The 21,926-nt window shown below is 46.1% G+C and overlaps 1 protein-coding gene across 1 annotated transcript in view; it reads right to left on the bottom strand.

Moving 5' to 3' along the window:
- Positions 1 to 21,926, bottom strand: part of PPP1R17 (protein phosphatase 1 regulatory subunit 17) — a 191,722-nt gene that overhangs the window by 146,591 nt on the left and 23,205 nt on the right. The window contains exon 2 of the mRNA XM_085606632.1: positions 19,685 to 19,792. Coding sequence (XP_085462758.1) covers positions 19,685 to 19,763 — 79 coding nt within the window. The 5' untranslated portion in view covers positions 19,764 to 19,792. The remainder of the gene's footprint in view (positions 1 to 19,684; positions 19,793 to 21,926) is intronic.

Below are 21,926 nucleotides of genomic sequence, written 5' to 3' on the forward strand. Positions count from 1 at the left end.
GAGCTATCGTTTAAGAAATGGGTTGAAACAATTTCAGGAAAAATAGGAAATTAACAAAATAGGAAATTAACAAACTACAAATTGTAGTAACAAACAAACATGCAAGCAAACAATTACAGTTTTAACTAAGACAGGTGTTCAATAACAAAAGAACATATTTCATGGCTCCGAGGCCTATCAGTATTTAACAGGGAACAATATAGCAACATAGTAGACTAGTTTCATGACAGACACAATCAACGTCCCTCTATGCCTTTTTCTTGATGTTGTTACGGATTGACTTTTTCCTCCCGGTGAACATGTTATTAATAGGGTTACATTACTCAACTGTTTGAGGGATTGGTGGGTCTGAGAGGAAACTGATGCAGTGCCTACTGTCTTGAAGAGTGCTTGCTTTTAATGGTCACCATATCGATGGTAGTGTTATAGATGTGGCTTTTACTAAAGTAATGAAGGATCTACATGCAGAGTGGAGTATTTTTGAGTTTGGTAAGATTGTCATGGAATTTGATCCATCTCTTTTTATTTTCTTGTTTGCAGATATAGAGTACTTGTTCTCTCAAGTAACATGAGAGTGACATGGCGCTCAACGTTAAGTTTGGAGTATTGGTGTTCTAGAAAATTGGGTTAATGGTTGCAGTGGCGGATAAAACCCCACTAAAGCAGCAACCACAGCTTCTGTTAGGGTGAAGTCATTAGAAACCCCGAATTAACCAATGCTTAACCTTCTGGTAGCTTGGCACAAAATCAGTCAGGTTTAACTTAGAAGCATTGTGCAAAGTATGTATGCAGCACTAAAAGAGCAATAAAGTGAAAACACAATACTAAAAAAAATCCCCACCAACAAAATGCTGAAAATCCAATCAATAGAACCTGAGATATGCAATCTCAAAGATTTAAGGTAAGTTTAGCACCTGAAAGGACAAAGCACCGCTCACCAGTATCTGGTCATGCAAGGCCAGATGAAAGTCACAAGTTCAATCTGACTGTGATGGAACATGGCCTGGACACAGGGACCAGGTTAGTCCAGCTAAACGAGTTACCTTCAAAAGTCCTTTATGAAGTGTTCCATTTGTGGTGGAGGAGGCTGTGAGGAGCACAGAGAGCGTCACAGATGGTCGTCACTGTAGCACAAAGAGCAGGCCGGCACTGCGGATGTAAGCCGGTGTAGTGCAAGGATCCTGTTGGGCATCGTGGATGGTCATTGCTTGAGATGCACATTGCCAGTCAGCATGGGCTGTTGATAATCTAATGCAAATTGCAGATCTTGTGTTGCCTACTGTAGCACAAGTAGTTGGGTTCTATCAGAGCGTTACATTTGCGGGTGGCGTGCGCGGCAAGATCTTGGCGCAAACAGGCCTGTTTGATGTCAGAAAGATCCCAAAACTTCAGGATTTCTCCTTTTCCTTGAGAAAGTGTTCAACCGATGCCTCACCAGGGGCCCAGGACCTGAGGGGCAACTCTTGGGTATCAGGAACTTTCTCCAGAAGAGGCCTGCAGGGCTCAGGCAGGTTCAGACAACACGTTTAGGCAGCAGGTCCTGGCAGCAGGTCAGCTGGGTAAATGCAGGGAGGTCCCTGTAGCTCAGAACAGGAGGTCTGTCAGCTGACTCTTGAGTTCACTTCAGCCTCAGATGAAGGTTGCAAGTCCAGCCATCCCCTCAGCCATTTGGGCAGAAGGGCAGCAGAGTAGCAGGACTTCTGGCAGCAGAGCAGGACAGCAGACCTTCTTCTGCAGTATCCACAGGTCCAGAGTTGGTCTTAGGGTCCAATATTTATTCTTGGTGCCAGCTGTGAAGTAGGAGAAGGTTCTGGAGGTTTCAGAAGTGCTTTGAATTTCCTGCCTCCCTGCCATGGCCCCAGGCTGTCTGAGGCTACAAGAAACTAGTGCCAAACCCTTTGTGAATGTGCTGGGGCAGAGTCTTTGTGATGTGCAAGTCTAGCAGATGACACCTCTACCACCCTATCAAGTCAGAGATGGTGTATTCTGCCAACGCCTATTCCCCCTTTGTCCCACTGTCTGAGAGCAGTACACAAAGACCAGGATACATGCTGCAGGCACCAAATGGTAGGGAGCAAAAGATGCCAACTTAAAATTGGCATTTTATGAATTGTGACTTACAATCTGACTTTACCATTAAAGATGGTTTCAAATTACAATTCTTTAGACACCAAACTCGACATTCCTACTTGCTCCCAATTGAAATGTATCTCTTATTAAATGTAATCAGTTAACCTAATGTTATCCTATGGGAGAGGTAGGCCTTGCAATAATGAGAAATTACTTTAAGAGTTTTTCACTACCAGGACATGTAAAATCTAAAATTACATGTCCATTTTTTTAAATACAGAGTACCCTGCCCAGTGGGCTATTTTGGGCATACCTTAAGGTTGCCGTATATGCATTAAAATGTTTAGGTCTGGCAACATTTTTATTTTGCCAGGTCAAAATGTCTGTTTAAAACTGCACACATAGGCTGCAATGGCAGGCCTAAGACGTGTTTAAAAGGCTACTTAATTGGGTGGCACAATGAGTGCTGCAGGCCCGCTAGTAGCATTTAATTTACAGACCCTAGGTACATTTAGTAACACCTTACTAGGGACTTACAAGTGAATTTAATGTGCCAATAGGGTGTAAGCCAGTTTCATCATGTTTAAATGAGAGAGCAAAAGCACTTAAGCACTGGTTAGCAGTCGTAAATTGTGCAGTCCTAAAACCAACAAATACGGTTTCAGAGAACAGGAGGGTGAAGGCAAAAGTTTGAGGTTTGCAGAAATGGCTAAGTCCAACAAGTGTTTTGAGGTCTACATGGTTTTTTAAGGTGGTGCTGTACATGTCAAGAAGTATGTTGACATATGATGCAGGCTGAGGACTTCTTCTTTGGAAAGAGGCCAAGGCAAACTCCTTGAACGAGTGGTATGTTTCTTTTTCTCTTTTTGGTTGACCTTACTGTAGTGTAATGGATGGAGGAAGAGAAGGCAAAATTGGAAGTCCATTCCAAATATATCAGGGGCTTGCATTGGACTGAGGATGAAGTACAGGATGTTGAAAATCGAGTTTGTAGACACATATAAGTATTACTTGATGTTCAGGGTGCTGGTGAGCATGTAGAGGGATTGTTCTATTTTTTAGCGCTTGAACCTCCAGTGAGATTAAAGTGTCTGAGGAATGTCTGATGGGTGTACTTAACAAAGGAAGGTGTGATGACTGCGTAGATTTCGGCTTTAATGCGCTCTTAAAGGGAATTCTAAACCTTACATCATCAAACACAGAGTTAATTTTACCCACAAAAAAGTTAAAAATACTTTATAAAATGTGTTCACAATCCTCTTGTAGAAAGAGGAACTTTGGAGATTTCAGAGACTGTCTATGAAAAACAGTCTGCGTTAAGATTGTGTTCTCTCAATTACTACCTTGTTCTTTTAGCAATACGTATTATCTTCAGGTAAGTTGTGGGAGATGCAAGGACTACAGATTCTCTGTTTCTTCCACTCAAGTTGGGAAACTGGTCTGTACTTGCCTGAGGTCCATAAAAGATCTATTGAGCCTTGTTTCCAAGAGCTCTAAAAATGTATCATAGGGGGATATGGATCTGCAGAGTATGCGCTGGTGACCATGAGAAGGTGGTCTGTTGGTTGATTATGTATGCTTATTAGTGGGATTTCAATGAGGTTATGGGTGTGTGTTGTGTAAGTATGACCTTTTCCTTGTCAAAGTGTAGTCATATCATATGGTTTATGGCTCCTAACTCATCTAATGTAGGTGACTTGCTTGAAGGCAGGAGGTTTGGCCCAAAGACCATTCTGGCCCTGCTCTTCATGTGCCCTGGTAGAAGCAAGCGCTAAGACATGAAACAAAACGTTAGGCTTTCATTAGTGGGAAGGGTAGCTGGAGCAAAAACAGACCACCAATTAGCTGTCCTGAGTGGGATGGGTGATGGGCCCTGCTGCATCGTCTTATGAGGTGTTTCTGCCACCTGCAGGCTCTGGGTTGCAAATATTATTTACATTCTGCTTCAGGAAGAAAACCTGCAGCCACAGGAAGATGCTGACTGGCTATGCCAAGCATGATGGGTTAGATGACTCTCAGAAGCTGCCTTTTAGGGAGCTCCTGCCACTTTTATGCTCTGGATTGGAGAGATTGTTTCTTTAAGCAGTGTGGAGGGCTGCTGGAGGCAGGGGAGGATGTTTATTGACTGTTCTGAATGAGATGGATCATCTGCTCCCCCCCCCCATCATTGACTTTTGGAGATATTATGCCCCTGGTATTCTCTGGATAAAACAGTTGTAAGGCTTTCTAGGGTGGAAAGAGTGGCTGAAGGCAGGACAGGAGGCTGATTGGATGTCCTGATTACAATGGATAACGTGACCATTCTGCACTGTCTTATGTGCCACTCCTCCCGCTTGAGGGTTCCAGACTGGACAACTTGAAAGCATTCAGTGTCAGGAAGGGCAGTTGGAATTAAGGAAGGACTCTGTCTGTCTGAGGGAAACCTGTCACATAACTGTCTCATGGTGTCTTCTAGTGCTCTTTTGCCTCTTGTTGGCTCCAGATTGAACGCTTCTACTGTTTTGAGTGCCAGATATCATAAATGAAGGTAGGGAAGGCTGCTGATGGGCTGTCCAAAGTAGAATGGGTAACATGACCCTGACGCACTATCTTTTGGGTTTATTCTACCTCTTGTAGGCTGCCAACTAGACAATGTGCATATTTTCAGACGTAGGAAGGATGCTGGTTGATTGTCCTTAACAGGATGGGTCACACGATCCTTCTGCACCGTTTTGTGCTGTGTTCCTCAGATAAGACATACATTGTGTTCATTATGGAACTTGAGTCAGAGGAGCAGTGGGTAGCATCTCCCACAAAATATATTTGATGGTAATATTGATCATGTCACACTATAATCTATTTCATGGGAGAGATATTACCTTTAATACATCTGATGTGGACATACTTCTTAACGCGTAACCCTGAAAAACCATGTGGATCTCAACACTCCACTACTCCAAACTTAACATTGTTTTTGTAACAGCGACATAACAGAGGTGAGAATCATCCTTGAACAAGGGTAAGCGGCAGACTAGAACAATAGGTAAGCATGTGTGCCATCTGGAAAACTCTTATTTATGGCAAAATTGTACTGCTAATATAGACATAAGGTAAAAGAAGGAAAGAAACCATTCCATCCAAGATTCTTACATAATATGCTCTCAATATTCCTATTATTTATGTTGTGCTTTTATATTAATCACCATAATTTCCCTACATTCAATAATATTTTTCACATACATTCTGCACTAAAACGTGGCTTTAGCATTTTTATAAAGCCTTTTAAAATGACAGTGTGGATTTCTGCTGTGTGCGCAAATTTTTTGGGGAAAGAGTACTAAAAACCTACTACAAATATAAATGTGTTCCTGACAATCCCTGGCCGGATCTGATTGTTTGCCTGATACTACAGGTTCTCGTGCTGCAGAAACACAAATACCTGCCAGACCAATCTTCTGGGAGCCTTTTACCCCTTACTAACTCAACAACTCTTCTCAACCTGCAGTATTCAGAACAAGTAGAGTATAATTTCAGTTAGGCATTGCCCCAGTCTTTACCAAGTGTCACACCATGATAACATTGGTTATACATTTACCCCATTCTCAAGATCACTGATCAGTCACAGCTTACACAGCTCTGTCAACTGCTGCTCTCCCCCAGCTTCTGCTAGCATTATTCCCATATGCGTAGTCTGTACACACATTGACCTGCCTTGCCAGGGGGCTGACGTCCAGCAGGGCTCCATTCTTCAATCCAATCACAGGTGTTTGTGGGAGAGGTATAGTTCCTTGACTTCCCTGCCACGATTATGCTGGGACTAGCATCATATATTTGAACTCTAACTCATCTCTTAACCTTATCAAACAAGCAGCAATGCTTCTGTAGAGCCCACTTAAAGTCTGGGTATTTTTTGATGACTATGTTCTCATACATTGGATCTTCTTGTCTTCTGGAGGCCACTCGATTCCAGTGGTTAAAGATGCAAGTTATCATATATGGTGGCAGTTCAGGTCGCAGCACTGGCACCTGTGCTCTATGAGAATACATTAGAGAGTCTCTTGGTTTTCAAATGATTAAGTATCCAGTTCTCAACTAAACATTCTACTCCTGGGCCCTATGCTTTTTGTCGGTACCCCCCACATCCCCCAGTCGAATACTATTCTAGTGAAATCTTCCCTCTGTGTCTTAAGGTCTTGCTTGTGCAGTCACACTTTCTTTGAAAAAGGAATTTTCTGTGGAGCACCATGACGACCCCTCCTCCTTTGGTTTAGTGAGTGAAGATTCCATCTGCTTTACTCTGTCATACATTTTCCTGAGGTCTGTGTGGAGAACACCAACTTCAATGTACACAGGGTCAGTTTTGGAGTCACAGCTTTGTATTTGTGAAAATTATAATCACATCCTTAAATGCAGGCTCTTCTTCTAAGGCACAGCCTTCCTCATTGCTGGTGCTGGGGGATCGCCTGCCACCCATGATCTTTTCTGGCTTTTCCCATGCTAATCAGATCACATTGTGCTATTCCGTTTTTGAAAATACCTCAATAATGGTTTAAAAGGGGACTTTTACAGTTTGACATTCAAGCGGGGCAATACGATGACAATCACAACAGATACATTTTCTCATATTTTGGTTGCATCTGAATCTATTTTGACATAAGCTAATATGCTCCTTCAACATTATTAAAAAGCTTGCAGGATTTAGAGAATGCCTGTCAAGCCTAATGTTTGGAGGCTTAGGCTAACATTGATGTATATGCTGCATGGGCATAATTCATGTCATATATACATATGAGTGATACATTCTCTGACAGGGTGCGTCATTCTTGGTGTGTGGGGTTTGAGACGGGGTGTTCCCTGTGGTGCCTGTTTGGGCTTTGGTTTCCCCTGACCTTTGTGGCCTTGGCATTTCCCTCTCCCCACTCTGGTTTCTCTCTGGTGGCTGTGTCCTGGTTCGGTGCAGTCCGGTTCAGGGCTGGTGGTGTCCGCCCCTTGGTTTTCCTTGGGTGGGACCCTGTTGTTGACCTCGTTCCTGGTGGGGTGTTGTGCTTTGCTGGGCTCTGGCCTCTGGTTCTTCCCCTGCCTGTTCCTGTCTGGTTGGGGGGGGGTGTTCTAGTTGCCTGGTTCTTATGGTTGGTTTTCAGGTGGCTGGTGTTCTGATGTTTGTCGGGAATGCTTCCGGGCCGCAGCTGTGATTTTGTTGGGCAGGGTTCTGGGGTGGTATCCCAGTCTCCCTTGCATTCTTTGCGAGTGCCTCGGTCTGGGCTTGGTGCCCTTTGTCTGTGCCCTGGCTCTGGCTCCTTCTCCCGGTGTGAGTGTTTGGTGGTCGTCCTGTATCAGTGCTGGTGATTGGTGCTCGACTTTCCTGCTCTGGCACTTGGTCTTCCTCTGGGGGTTTTCAGTGGTGGTATCCTCTGGGATCTTTGGGGGCAGGCTCTGTCAGGTTGGTGGGGGCTTGCTCTTGGTCGATGTTTCCTCCTTTCCTAATTTGGTCTGTGTGGCCCTGCCCTTCGTTGGTCCTCTGGGTCTGTGACATGCCCTGTTGGCTGGCCGTCTTCTCTTTTTAGCTGGTCTGCTGTGGGATTCCCTGGTGGTGTTGGGGTTTGTCCCGTTGTGGGCTCTGTCACCCTTTGTGTCCTGGTTGGGGCAGGGGTTTGTTGGGTCTTCCCTTGCTTCCCCTCAGCTTGCTTTTGGGGGTGTTGTGTGTTTTTTGTTTCAGCTTTGTTGGGCGTTTCTTCCAGTGTCTGTGTGGCATGCTCTCTGTTGGTTCTGCTGCTGGGTCTGTGAGTCAGCTTGGTGAGGCAGACTGGTGGCCCGGTGGTTCTCCTTGCGGGTTTTCCATGCTTGTCGGGAATGCTTCCGGGCCGCAGCTGTGATTTTGTTGAGCAGGGTTCTGGGGTGGTATCCCAGTCTCCCTTGCATTCTTTGTGAGTGCCTCCGTCTGGGCTTGGTGCCCTGTGTCTGTGCCCTGGCTCTGGCTCCTTCTCCCGGTGTGGGTGTTTGGTGGTCGTCCTGTATCAGTGCTGGTGATTGGTGCTCGACGTTCCTGCTCTGGCACTTGGTCTTCCTCTGGGGGTTTTCATTGGTGGTATCCTCTGGGATCTTTGGGGGCAGGCTCTGTCAGGTTGGTGGGGGCTTGCTCTTGGTCGATGTTTCCTCCTTTCCTAGTTTGGTCTGTGTGGCCCTGCCCTTCGTTGGTCCTCTGGGTCTGTGACATGCCCTGTTGGCTAGCCGTCTTCTCTTTTTAGCTGGTCTGCTGTGGGATTCCCTGGTGGTGTTGGGGTTTGTCCCGTTGTGGGCTCTGTCACCCTTTGTGTCCTGGTTGGGGCAGGGGTTTGTTGGGTCTTCCCTTGCTTCCCCTCAGCTTGCTTTTGGGGGTGTTGTGTGTTTTTTGTTTCAGCTTTGTTGGGCGTTTCTTCCGGTGTCTGTGTAGCATGCTCTCTGTTGGTTCTGCTGCTGGGTCTGTGAGTCAGCTTGGTGAGGCAGACTGGTGGCCCGGTGTTTCTCCTTGCGGGTTTTCCATGCCCTGTGGCGTGCGGCATCTGTTCTGGTCCTCCTGGTGGTGGGGTGGTTGCTTCTGCCTCCATTTTCCCTCTTGGGCTTTGCCTTTGGCCATGGGGTCTCTGTGGGGTGCCTACTTCTTGTCTTGGTTTTGTTTGTCCATGCCTTGTCGCCCTTCATGGCTGGCCCCCTTCCGCTTTACGGTTTTGGGGGTTTGTGGTAGGTGGAGCCTGGGTGCCCTGCTTCTCCTTTTTTCTGTGGTTGCCTGCATATTGGTGCCGCTGATACCTTCTCTTCCAGTGCTCTGGTTCTTCTGGCCCTTGGTTGTGTCCCTGTTGGGCTGTTCCTGGCTTGCTGGTGTATCTGGACGCTGTGGGTCTTCTTCCGTGTGTGGCCTCTTCGCTGTCCTTCAGTTGTTGCTGGCTTCTGGTGCTTCCTTGGCGGGTGCTCATCCTCCATTGTTGGTTCAGGGTGTTCCGGTGTGGGTTGGCAGCTGTCTGGGTGGCGGTGTCATGGGTTGGCGGCTTGTTCATTTGCCTTGGTAGTCTCCTGCTGGTTATATGGGGTGCAACCCTGTTGTTTTGTAGGGAGTTTTGTGGGCTGTGTGCTCCTGCCTCTTTTTCCTATAGTTCTCTCTTTTGCTTCACTTGGGATGCTGTTTTCGGTGTGGTGTCCTGGTTGTTCTTTGGGAGTTCGGAAGGCTGGGTTTCTGGCTTTGGTATACTCAATAAGTAATGAATGGTACGAGGACTGGAGGGACCTGGGGATAATGCCTTATTACTTACCGGTATTCTTCATTACTCCTGATCCCGTTGTCCTCATCGCATTCATTACGCCCCTCCCTCCCTGTCCGGAATTCCTGTTGGTGGCTTGGTAGTTTAGGCAGAATGCTGGGTAAGTGCTGGTTAAGTACTACCAATGGGAGGGGGTGGGGTAGGGATCCCAGCATTCCTCTGTTCTTTTTTCTGTCTGGAAGAAAGTTATCTCCATAAGTAATGAATAGGACGAGGACAATGGGACCAGAAGTAATGAAGATTACTGGTAAGTAATAGGGTATTCCCTTGTTTCAGTTACTTTAGAGCAGAGGTTACAGTCAGTTTTTTAATTTGTGTTCCTGTGGGACTCCTGTGAAAGTCCCATGGAACCAACTGTCCAGATATTAATGCCAAATATGGCGTAATTGTGTTCAGCCATTTTCTTTGTATTGCTGTTATTAAATTCCTAAAGAATTTGCAGGGGGAAATTGCACTTTAGGACACCCCTTTTTCTTGGCCCCTGCTTGACAGATTACCCCAAACTTTTCCAGGAAGGAGCTGAGATGTTTGAACCTTTTTTCAAAGTTTTGTTAAGATCCGTCAAACGACACTAAGGTTAATAGCAAAGCAAAAAACCAACTTGCTATGGAAAGTCTGATTTAACTGTAACTACACAGTGCATATACATTAACTGATAAAAAGTACACATAATAATTGTTTTTAAACATAATAACAATAAACTTATGTTAATAAACATTTAACCCTTTTTTTAAATTAAATGTTTTTAAATTAGTTAAATATATAACATTTAACCTACTTTATTAGCTATTTAAAAAAGTTAAAATAATAGTGAGGACGAGTCTGTTTTCAATTTTTTTATTTTAATTAATAGTTCTAAATTGAATAACTATCCTCAAATTATTTTCTTTAACATGTATTTTATTTGATGGGGTAATATGTTAAAAAATTGAATTAAATAATTTTAAGGTTAATGATAAATAATGAAAATGAATTTATATTATATAATAACATATTTGTTGTTAAATAACAAACTTTAATACATTTCTGTAGAATTTCCTGTTGGATAATCTCTGCCCCAATGGAGCAGATGGAGTAGTTTCTTACCTGTAACTCCAGTTCTGTAGTAGGGGTATCTCTGTTATAGTCATAATCTATGAATAGTCCCGCCCATGTGCGGGGACCCCGGAGCAATCAAAATATCTCTTAAGCTGTACTGCATTTGCAAACCTGCAAAGACACTTAAGAGACAGACAAAAATAATACAGCCTAATTACAACACGGCTGCACTGGCCAGCACTTCCTCTGAAGTGAAAACAACAGCCAAAATAAAGTTTAAATGTCATTTTTATTCACATCTGACATGTTCCTTTATTGTATCATACTCCCTTCACCAAAATCCCTTTAAACAATAGAGAGGAAGGGGTGGACAGACAAGCCCTATAGGCTGTCATTATGTGTCTGCTAAAGGGATACCGTGCCTTTAAGAAACTCTCCAGAGACCCCCGGTATCCCAGGATGCACAGCCCAAGCAAGTTACTTTCAGTTCTTTTTAAAGGTGTATAACAACAGGCCTGATACTGTCAGAATTACTCCACCGGGGAGGAGGGAGGGTCGCTTATGACTATAACAGAGATACCCCTACTACAGAACTGGAGTTACAGGTAAGAAACTACTCCTTCTGTAGTAGGGGATCTCTGTGTATAGTCATAATCTATGAATAGAATGGCAAGCCCATCCCAACCAACAAACAGCGGTGGAGTAAGACCCAAACACCAACAAACTACTGTGCAAACAAATTCCTCAGCGAAGACTGTCCAACCTGCGCATCTGCCCTAGCATCAGAGTCCAGGCAGTAATGCTTTGTAAACGTATGGACCGACTTCCAGGTGGCAGCCTTACAAATGTCAGCAATTGGAACATTCCTAAGCAAAGCTGTAGTAGCTGCTTTGCCCCTAGTCGAATGCGCTGTAGGCTTACCCCCTAACGTCTTATTAGCTTTCTGATAACAAAGCTGAATACAGGACACAATCCACCTAGAGATGGACTGTTTTGAGGTAGCTAGACCAGTTCTTACTGAACCATAATTTACAAACAGTTGATCCGACCTGCGGATGTCTTTTGTCTTATCTAGATAGAATTTCAACACCCTACACACATCTAGTGAATGCAGAGACCTCTCCGCCGGAGAGGAGGGATGCTGAAAAAATGTAGGCAAAGTTATCATTTGATTTACATGGAAATCTGATATCACTTTAGGCAAAAATTTAGGATGAGTACGCATTACCACTTTAGAAGCATGGAACACAGTATACGGCTCTTGACAACACAGAGCCTGAATTTCACTTACTCTCCTGGCCGATGTAATGGCCACAAGGAAGGCAGCTTTCCATGACAAATGCTGCAAAGAAGCCTTATGGATAGGCTCAAAAGGCTCCCTCATCAATCTGGACAACACCACGTTTAATTCCCATGGTGGCGAAGGTCGTCTAACAGGGGGAAACACCTTACGTAAACCCTCCAAAAAATCTTTAATCACAGGGATTTGAAAAAATGAGGTTTGGGAAGGGCCCTTTCTATACGCAGTCAAAGCTGCAAGATGAACTTTGATAGACTGAAAATTAAGCCCAGATTGAGCTAACTGCAGCAGATAAGGCAAAATAACATCTTCTTTACAGGATGTAGGGTCAATGTCCTTTGCCTTGCACCATAAACAGAATCTCTTCCACTTATAGGCATAAGAAGTCCTCGTAGACGGTCTCTTCGCCTCTTTCAAAATCTCCATACAGTCCTGGGGTAGATTCAAGTGTCCATACTGCACTAGTTTAGGAGCCATGCTGCCAAACTCAAGGACGAGAGATTGGGGTGAACCATCTGCCCTCCGAACTTCGTGAGAAGGTCCGGCCGACACGGCAGGCGCCTGTGGGGCAGAACAGACCGGTGAAGAAGGTCGGTGAACCACCATTGCCTCGGCCACTCTGGAGCAATCAGGATCATCCTGGCTCTGGATTGCGACAGCTTGATCAGCACCGCCGGAATCAGGGGAATGGGCGGAAAGGCGTAGAGAAAGCTGTTGGACCAGCTGATCCATAGGGCATTCCCCAGAGTCCCTGGTTGGTAGTACCTGGACGCGAAGTCGCGGCATTTGCTGTTTTCTGCCGTAGCGAACAGATCGATATCTGGAGTGCCCCACTCTGCGAAGACGTCTCTTAGCACGTCGTCGTTTAGCACCCACTCGTGATTTTCTTGAACGAGCCTGCTGAGCGCATCGGCTTGGGCATTCTGCACTCCCGGCAGATGGGTTGCCGTGATCGTCAGGTTCCTGGCCACCAGCCAATTCCAGATCGTCTGTGCCTCCCGAGACAGCGTGCGTGACCGGGAGCCCCCCTGCTTGTTGAGGTAGTACATGGTAGTAGTATTGTCCATCTGAACAAGCAGGGAGTTCGTCGTGAAGGAGGGATGGAACGCCTTCAGGGCCAAGTGTACTGCTCTGAGTTCCAAAAAGTTGATGTGGTAAGTCATCTCCGTCTGCGACCATATCCCCTGAATCTGAAGAGGGCCCGAATGCGCTCCCCAGCCCTGGAGAGACGCATCGGTCACTATGGTCTGGACCGGAATATCCTTGTGGAAAGGAGTCCCCTTGCAAACATTCTCTGAGGAGCACCACCATTTCAGAGATTGGCGAGCGTGTTGGGACAGATGAATCTTGTCCTCCCAACGCCCCCGCCTCTGGTCCCATTGGTCCTCCAGACATTCCTGCAGAGGCCTCATATGCAGACGTGCATTGGGGGTGAGAAAGATGCATGAAGCCATCGACCCCAGCAAGGAAGACACCGTCCTTACTGTAGGAGAGTGGGCTGAGAGGAGGTGTAGGGCCTTCCCACGGATCGATAAGCGTCTCTCCTCCGAAGGACACACGCTTGCGTTCAAGGTATTGACTGAGGCCCCCAAGTACTGGAGACACTGCACAGGGATCGGCACTGACTTCGACATGTTGATGTGCTGTCCCAGGCGATGCAGCAAGGCAGCCGTCCTGCTGAAGTGACACTGGGCTTCCCGGTATGTGGATGCTTTGATCAGCCAGTCGTCCAGGTATGGATACACAAACACCTTGCTCTGCCGCAAATGTGCCGCCACCACTGCCATGCACTTGGAGAACGTCCGTGGGGCAGACTTCAGCCCAAACGGGAGTACTGTATACTGGTGATGGTTGTTGCCTACCAGAAACCTCAGGAACTTGCGATGCTTTAGTGCGATCGGCTCATGGAAGTAAGCGTCCTGCAGATCGATGGCGCACAGCCAGTCTCCTCGATGCAACTGAGGGTAAATCTGATGCAGGGACAACATACGGAACTTTTCTCTGCGGATCCACTTGTTTGCTTGATGCAGATCCAGAATAGGCCTGAACTCGTTTTTGTCCTTTTTTCTGACGAGAAAGAACCTGGAGTAAAGACCTTTTCCTTTTTGCCTCAAAGGAACAGCTTCTATGGCCTTCTTTGCCAACAGAACGTCCGCCTCCCGCTGGAGCTCCCACACCATGTAGGGAGAGCGCACTGGTGGAATCTGTGGAGGCGGGCTGGTGAAACGAAGACTGTATCCATTGCAAACAATATTCAGCACCCACTTGTCCTGAGTTATTGTCCTCCACTCTGCCAGGTAGTGTTGAATACTTCCCCCCACCGGAGCGGGTAACGGATGAGGGGGAAGTGACCCTTCAGGGCTTCGACCCGGCCGGGCCTTTGTTCCCCGACGAGGATTGATGCTGTCTTCTGCCCCTCTGGCGCTTCTGAAAGGACTGCCTCGGGAACTGTTGTTGCTGTTGCTGGGGCTGTAGTTGGTGACCCGACTGACGCCCTTGACCCCTTTGCTTGGAATAGCGCCTGCCAGAGGAGCGGAAGGACCTCCTCTGCTCCCTGGGCCTCTCCAGCCCCACTGCCTTCAGGGTTTCCGCCTCGGCCTTCATGCGGGCCATCTCGTCATCCGCATGAGACCCGAACAGCGTCGTGCCGGAGAACGGCAAATTGGCGATCTTCTGCTGCGCTTCAGGCTTGAGCAGTGTCAGCCGCAGCCAGGAATGCCTCCTCATGTGTATGCCGTGGCAGTACCCATGGGCCGCCAGCAACGATATATCCCCCGCCGCACTGATGATCTGGTTAGAGACCATCATGCCCTCGTTCAGCACCTCCTGAAAGTCCTCCCTCTTCTCTCTAGGCAGGGAGGCAGCGAACTGTTGCAGGGAGTCCCAAAGAGACCTGTCATAGCGACCCAACAGAGCGGAGGCGCTAGCGGCCTTCATCATAGTGGCCGACGTGGAGCACATCCTCCTCCCCAAGGAGTCCATCTTACGACTCTCCTTATCCGGAGGGGCCGTGGACGAAGGCGTCGTAGAGTGTTGCTTACGAGCCGCCGACACAATGACAGAGTCCGGGGGAGGATCCACCCTGAGGAACGCCGGGTCCGAGTCCGGGGCCCTGTACTTTTTCAGCAGTCTTGAGGGCGCCCTCTCGATGTCGAACCACGCCTCCTTGATGTCGAACCATGCTTCCTCGACCTCCGTCGCCGCGGCGTCGACCTCTGCTTCGACGTCGATCTCTGGTGCCTCGACGTCGACCTCTGGTGCCTCGACGTCGACCTCCGGTGCCTCGACGGCGACCTGTGGCGCCTCGACGTCGACTTCCGGTGCCTCGACGTCGACTTCCGGTGCCTCGACGGAGACCTGTGCCTCGACGGCGACCTGTGCCTCGACGGCGACCTGTGCCTCGACGGCGATCTTCTCCGCCTGGACGGCGGGCGCCGGGATCTCGGCGTCGACTCCGTCAGCGTCGAGCCATGGGTCGACGGCGAAGGCGGCGAGTGCAGTCCGCCATGGGGCTCGGTACGACGTCGATGGGGTGTCGACGTCAGCGACGGCGCCCCGGTCCCGGGTCTCGCCGGCCCCTCTCTCGACGTCGAACGCCGAGGCTGCCGCGACCCAGAGCCCTGGATCGACGGCGAACATACCGGTGCCTTCTCCCTCGCCGTCGACGTCGTCGCCTTCGACGCCGAATGCGACCTACCAGCCGGTAGGCGCCGTTTCTGCTCCCTGCTCTGTCCGGAGGTCCCTCCAGAGGCTGAAGCATGGGCGGAGGAGGGGGAAGGAGACCCTCCATGCCCCGAAGTCCCACCGGTCCTCTGCTGCTCCTGTCCCTGAAGACGAATCTTCTCCCTGTCCCTCGGGGTCCTTTTTGAAAAGGTTTTACACATGGCACATGTAGCTGGGACATGTGAGGACGACAAGCAGAGGATACAAACATCATGTGGGTCCGTCTTGGCCTTTTTCCTCCCACACTCAGGGCATTTATCGAACAAAGCCATGCTAAGAGTGGGCCAAAACTGCTCCAGATTGCAGGCAGTAGTAGACAAAGGCTCTAGACGTCGAATGAAAACACTATTTATCCAAAAAATCCAAATTTAATCAAATAATCCACCCAAAAGGGTAGAGCTCAAGCTCCAGGGTCCTGCTAGCAGGAGCCGGAAAAAAGAACTGAAAGTAACTTGCTTGGGCTGTGCATCCTGGGATACCGGGGGTCTCTGGAGAGTTTCTTAAAGGCACGGTATCCCTTTAGCAGACACATAATGACAGCCTATAGGGCTTGTCTGTCCACCCCTTCCTCTCTATTGTTTAAAGGGATTTTGGTGAAGGGAGTGTGATACAATAAAGGAACATGTCAGATGTGAATAAAAATGACATTTAAACTTTATTTTGGCTGTTGTTTTCACTTCAGAGGAAGTGCTGGCCAGTGCAGCCGTGTTGTAATTAGGCTGTATTATTTTTGTCTGTCTCTTAAGTGTCTTTGCAGGTTTGCAAATGCAGGACAGCTTAAGAGATATTTTGATTGCTCCGGGGTCCCCGCACATGGGCGGGACTATTCATAGATTATGACTATACACAGAGATCCCTTACTACAGAACTTCCCCAACAGATGAAAAAGTACTAGTAGTAAATTTATACTAGTACATTTTGCTGCAGGAGGCTCCATGCCTTCATTGAAGACATGTAAATCCACACCTAGGTGTAAATCTCTCCTTGGAAATGGTGAATAGCAAAAAATGGAGCTTAACACATAGGTGTAGGAGGGAATATACATGAAAGGAAATATACACTTGCATTTTTATCTTAGTAAATTTAGTTGAATCACAAAATAGGCCTAATTACTCATGCAAATGTTACACATATAGCAAATAACAAGCATTCATCTCAACATAGCTCGTCTTTGTACAACCCCCATGAAAAATTGTTGCATTAGGTAGGGTTCTGCAAACTTTCAAGCTTCTCCCTGGAAATTAGCAGTGGCGGCTCCTCCGCAATGATGGAAGAGCGTTGCCCCACTGCCTTGCTCAGAGACAGCAAATGTAAAATAAAAAGATGTTCTTGCGCTAACTTCTTTATAATAGGTGACTTGTCACCCACAAGGTCCCTTATTATAAAGAACTGTTGTATTCACTCAACTGTAATAACTTATTACAGTTGAGTTCTGCCATCATAATGCCTGCTGTTAGCAGCCAAGGTAAAGGCAGGTCAGGTCATGGACCAAAATTAAAGCAGCTGTTTAAAGAACCAAAATGAAACGTTGCTTTTCTTTCTACTTAGTTTTTCTGCTTTCACTGTGAGGTGCAGAAATGGGATGTTTATCGCAACATGTTTATTTTCTGCACTCCTTAGGTAATTATAGAAAAGTTAGGATATTTCTGCATGTTTCTACACATTTCTAGCTACCTGCTTTTTAAAAAAAATTACTTCTTGTAAACTGATTTTAACATCTTTTTCCAAAAATATTTAACAGTTTTTAAGATGTGTTTAATTTTGCACTAAAAATATTTTTTGTTGTTGTTCATGTTTACAAACATGCTCTCTGTTTCATCTGAAAGCACTGTGCACCAAAGATTTAGGGGGTTTGTGGGAAAGGTGATGATATGACCATGTATTATAAGGTATAAAGAACCCCTTGACTTACACGATAGGGATATTGCAAGTCAACCTGGAGTTCCATAACCTTATAAAGGAACTCGGCTTCATTCCTCTATCTGATCATGGGACTCCTACTCATCCTTATAATGTACAGCAGGGGTACTGGCACTTTAACTTATAAATAATGCTCAGAATCAGGCGTCATCCTGATTTTGATTGGCGGAGTAGAAGTGCACTTTTACTTAGCACTTTATTGTTCTTCAAGGAAAACGTTTGCAGTTCTTATTTTTTACAAATTTCAGATTGCAGATCCTGTCTTACACCTTAGCTTGTATTTCGTCTTCATGATGAAATGAATAATGAATGGACATGAGCTGATCAGTTCATTTAAAAGCATGATCTAATAGCCCTGCCTTCCATCAGAAGCATCTAGGGGGTCCACCAAAAACATGGAGTGTCGTGACACGGCCAGGCCCGCACTGGCTACTGTTTGATAGTACTGCAATGTTATTACATTGACAATATGACAGGTGCCTTTGTTTGCAACACCTGCATATGGCCAACTTTTGGGATATTATGTGACTGCAGCTCATGCCACACAAACTACAACGTATTCTAAAATCTTAAAAAACACAAAATAAAAGTTGAAAATAGCTTTACAAGCTTGCAATTCCGCCATTTACCCTTAAGGTTTCCAAAGAAACCGAAATGAACATGTTTTGTAACTTAAAATATGACGTTTTAGAATTCAGACTTGAGAAATCGCCTCTAGTTCATTTGCACTTTGTGAGTATAAGGAGGGATAACTTTTTGTAGGAGTTAAAATTTCCTTTACCAATTTGAAATGAGATGTTTCTGAAACGCAAGTGACGTTCATTGAATCATTGTTCAATTTGTTTTACACAGGGATTCCCAGGGGCAGATTTACTAATTCTCATGCAGCGCAGTGCAGCAGCCGCAAATGCTGTGCTGTGTGAGAAGAGAGCAGGAGACCACCATATTTACAGAAAAATGGCACTCTCCTCCCCTCTCAATAGCTCCGGTGCAGAAATATGTTGCTGTGAGCCACTGATACTCCTTTGCACCATAGCGTAACAAGAGTGGCTCTTCCGCTTGAGCGGAGGAGCGTCAGCCCACTTAAATTCCCCCCAAAGCCCCATAGATGGAAAATCAAATGGTAGTTTATTACCATTTTATTTTACATCCCCCGTCCCGAGCCAAGCATTAAGACGGGGACGGGACTGTTGCTTAGTGACAGCAGCAGGGAGGAGGGTGGGTAATTCACTGTTTAAAGTGTGCATGTCATTTTGGCTGGCTGTCTTGATGCGGCCGGTCACACATGCGCACTTTAAACATCTCTTGGTTAGAGAAAGCCAAAGCCTGCAGAGAGATGTGGAGAGCTGATTGAGGCTCCTCCCACCAATTCTAGCACTGTCCTCATGCTTGTGAGGGCAGTGCGAGGATTGGCAAAGGGAGATGTGTCATCCTGTTCCTGTGGGCATCGGCAACAGAAAAGCTCCAGAGCAGAGGACATCGTGTTTGGTAAGTCTTTACATTTTTTATTTACTTTGTGGGTGTTCACCCACCCCCCCTCCCTGTAGATGCCAGCCGCCACAAGGGTGTCTCCTTGAGTCTAGCATAGGTTTCGTACTAGAAGGTAATCCTTCCAGTACAAAATACCATGCTTAGAACACCTTTAATCCTTTTCCCACTTTGTAGTGTGCTGTACAGTGCAGCACGCATACAAAGTCGGAAAAGAAAGGAGAAATGAAAGCATTTCTCATTCATAGCACCTATTTGAAATGGGCTCTATTTTCTCACGCTAAACCCGGTCTACTTTTTTAAGTAAGTAGGACTTAGTGTCAGAAACGTTTGGTGGTTGCATGGAAATGCCCATGCACCCTCCATGGTACACCCTCTTAGCGCTAAGCAATGCAAATCAGCTCTTTGCCCTACTTTTGAGTGAATTTCCAGCTCTAAACAAGTTTAGCGCTAGAAAGTAAATTAGTCAAAAAGATTTAGCGTTGATTTGCATCACTTTTGTGACGCAAACACAGCGCTAAACCTTAGTAAATATACCCCCCAGTGTTCCCACAAGCGATGTGATTGGTAAGCAGGGAGAGAGTAGAATGGTTTCAGTCAGGCATAGGCTGGTTTCATATTTCTGTTAGCCGAAATGACTTGTCTCAGAAATTGATGTGGATCAGGTCAGGCAAGGGGCTAACTATTTTTTTCCTGGAACTGCAGGGAACCCGACCCCAGGGCAATGCACTCCTCTCCGGCCCATCTGGCGCGAGATGGGTGCCCAGAAGGCAGATCTCTCAGGTTTCATGGGGGTTGCTCAATCTGCCACTGTTCATTTGTATGGGAAGACTCGTATGCTACTAAACAACCCATAGCACTGGGAAACCTTTACCTAGATGGTTGAGGCGCGAGTCCCCCTTGTCCAGCCTGTCTTCCGAGGGATCCAGCAGCTGCATGCACTCTGTAGACATTGTGGAGAGTTTGTCTAGTCCTTATGATTCTGTAAAACGAAAAACACATACAACATTCACACAGTTTGCTCAGATTGTAGTGAACTCATTAGGATTTCCTATCTAGACATTTGCCATCATCAGAACATTGTGCAACCACTGACCAATGAAATTACCCCATATTAATTAGTGCTTTGAGCGCTTTGCAAACAAATCATAAATAAATCATCTAAACTGGTCCATGGAGTGTAATATCGGTCATTTGAAACATGTTCTGTTAAGACTAGTTTCTATGTTGTACGGGGGCGGTGGGAAGCCCTTCTAAATTATTTGGATAACCGGAAGTCTCAAAAGTCACGTCTAAGAAATTACAGAAAAGGCATTTGTGAAAATGTATCATTCTTAAGAAGAACTTTGAAAGTATCCTGCAGAAAAAGCTTTCAAGGGACTGTATTGGTTTATACACTCCCGCCACATGCTCTGTAGCTGTATTTAATGCAATTGCAGAAACTTATACTATGAATGAAAAAAATGACACAATTTTTGCCAAATTAAGATCTAGGCTCCACGAGGCACTTTTATACAATGAAGCAGGCGGAATGTTGGAAACAAAACGGTTGAGAGTAATACAGTACAGAATGTAAACTGTACTGTGGGGAAGAGGATAGAAAATACTGTAAAGAGAAAGAAAGATGGGGAGAAAGATGGTGAGCCAGGGAATCAGACACAGCTAAAGAAAAAAGAGCGAAAGCCCATTAAAAAAATTGTGGAGTAAAGGAATTAGAACAGAAAAAAAAATACAATTAAGAGTATGAATGAAAGCATAAAAAGAACATAATAGAGGGTAAGAAGAAGGAAACTAAGGTAGGAACTGTTCATTTTTTGGCTTCAAACTAAACCTAGGTGATGTATTTTCATGAGCTAATGAGCTAGGTCAAATCTATTAACTTGTTTGTTTGGGTAAGACACTGTCACTGTATTACTGCCAGCACTTATCGTCCAAACATGCACACACATTTGCACACACACACACACACACACACACATTCGGTATGGTGCTGCATGCCCTGCTCCTAAACTATTTACGGGAGGTTGGGGTGGACGGTGTAGCCTGGTATTGGCCTAAATCCTATATGGAAGATAGAACGCAACAAATTTGGATTCCTCCCTTCCCAGCCGCCCCTCAAAAATTTGACACTATGGTACCTCAGGGCTCGGTTTTGAGCCCCTTGTTGTTTGAAATGTACGTGTCCCAGTTAATTCAGATAGCTGACAAACTCGGGGCCAAAGTAATCTCGTATGCAGATGATACACAGCTGCTCTTTTCCTGGAATAAGGGGCGTAAAGCAATCTGCTCACATGTGAAAGCCTGCCTCAGCGCAGTTTGTCCCTGGTTAGAAAAGGCCCAACTGAAATCTAATGAGGACAAGACGGAGATTCTTTTTTTTGGGAACATTCCTCCACAGTTCTGCCTCTCTTCTTGGCATGAGGAGTCTTCCCCACGTACGCCTCAGGGTGGCCCGGTACAAAACTCAGGGATATGGTTCAAGGACAAGCTGTCCTTTGGGCCTCAAATTAAATGACTGTCGGGAACATGCTTTGGGATTTTGAAAACGCTAAAGAGCTTCTTACCACTGCTACCTGTACATGCTAGGAAAACAGTCATCCAAGCCTTGATTATGTCTCACATTGACTATGCCAACCCAACCTCCCGAAGAGGGCTAATGTCATGCTGCATCTCCGGGGCCTTCACTGATTGCCTATGAAAGAAAGAGTGAAGTTTAAATCCCTGGTGATGGTACATTCCACTTTACACAGTGATGAACCATCCTACTTGGGATCAAGATTCAGCTTTTACATTCCGTCCAGGTAACTGCAATTCTCAAATATGCTGCTGGTGTGCACTCCTAGAATCCTCCAACAGAGAGCCAGTGGCAGATCACTGACCTGGTTTTGTGCGGTGGCCTGGATTCAACTCCCTTCTGACTTACGAGCTGTGAGTGATTCAGGGTTCTTTAGAAAGAGGCTGAAAACCTGGCTCTTTAAAGAAACTGTGCCTGCTCCTTCTAACCACCCAGTAGGGAACACGCCGGGACACTCTTTGGAGTAGGTAGGTGCTCTATAAGTGCTGTTATAATAATATGTGTGTCTCTCTTGCTCTCTCTCTGTCTCTCTCACAAATAG

Source organism: Triturus cristatus, chromosome 5_2 (genome assembly GCF_964204655.1).
Source record: "Triturus cristatus chromosome 5_2, aTriCri1.1, whole genome shotgun sequence".
Classification (NCBI taxonomy): Eukaryota; Metazoa; Chordata; class Amphibia; order Caudata; family Salamandridae; genus Triturus; species Triturus cristatus.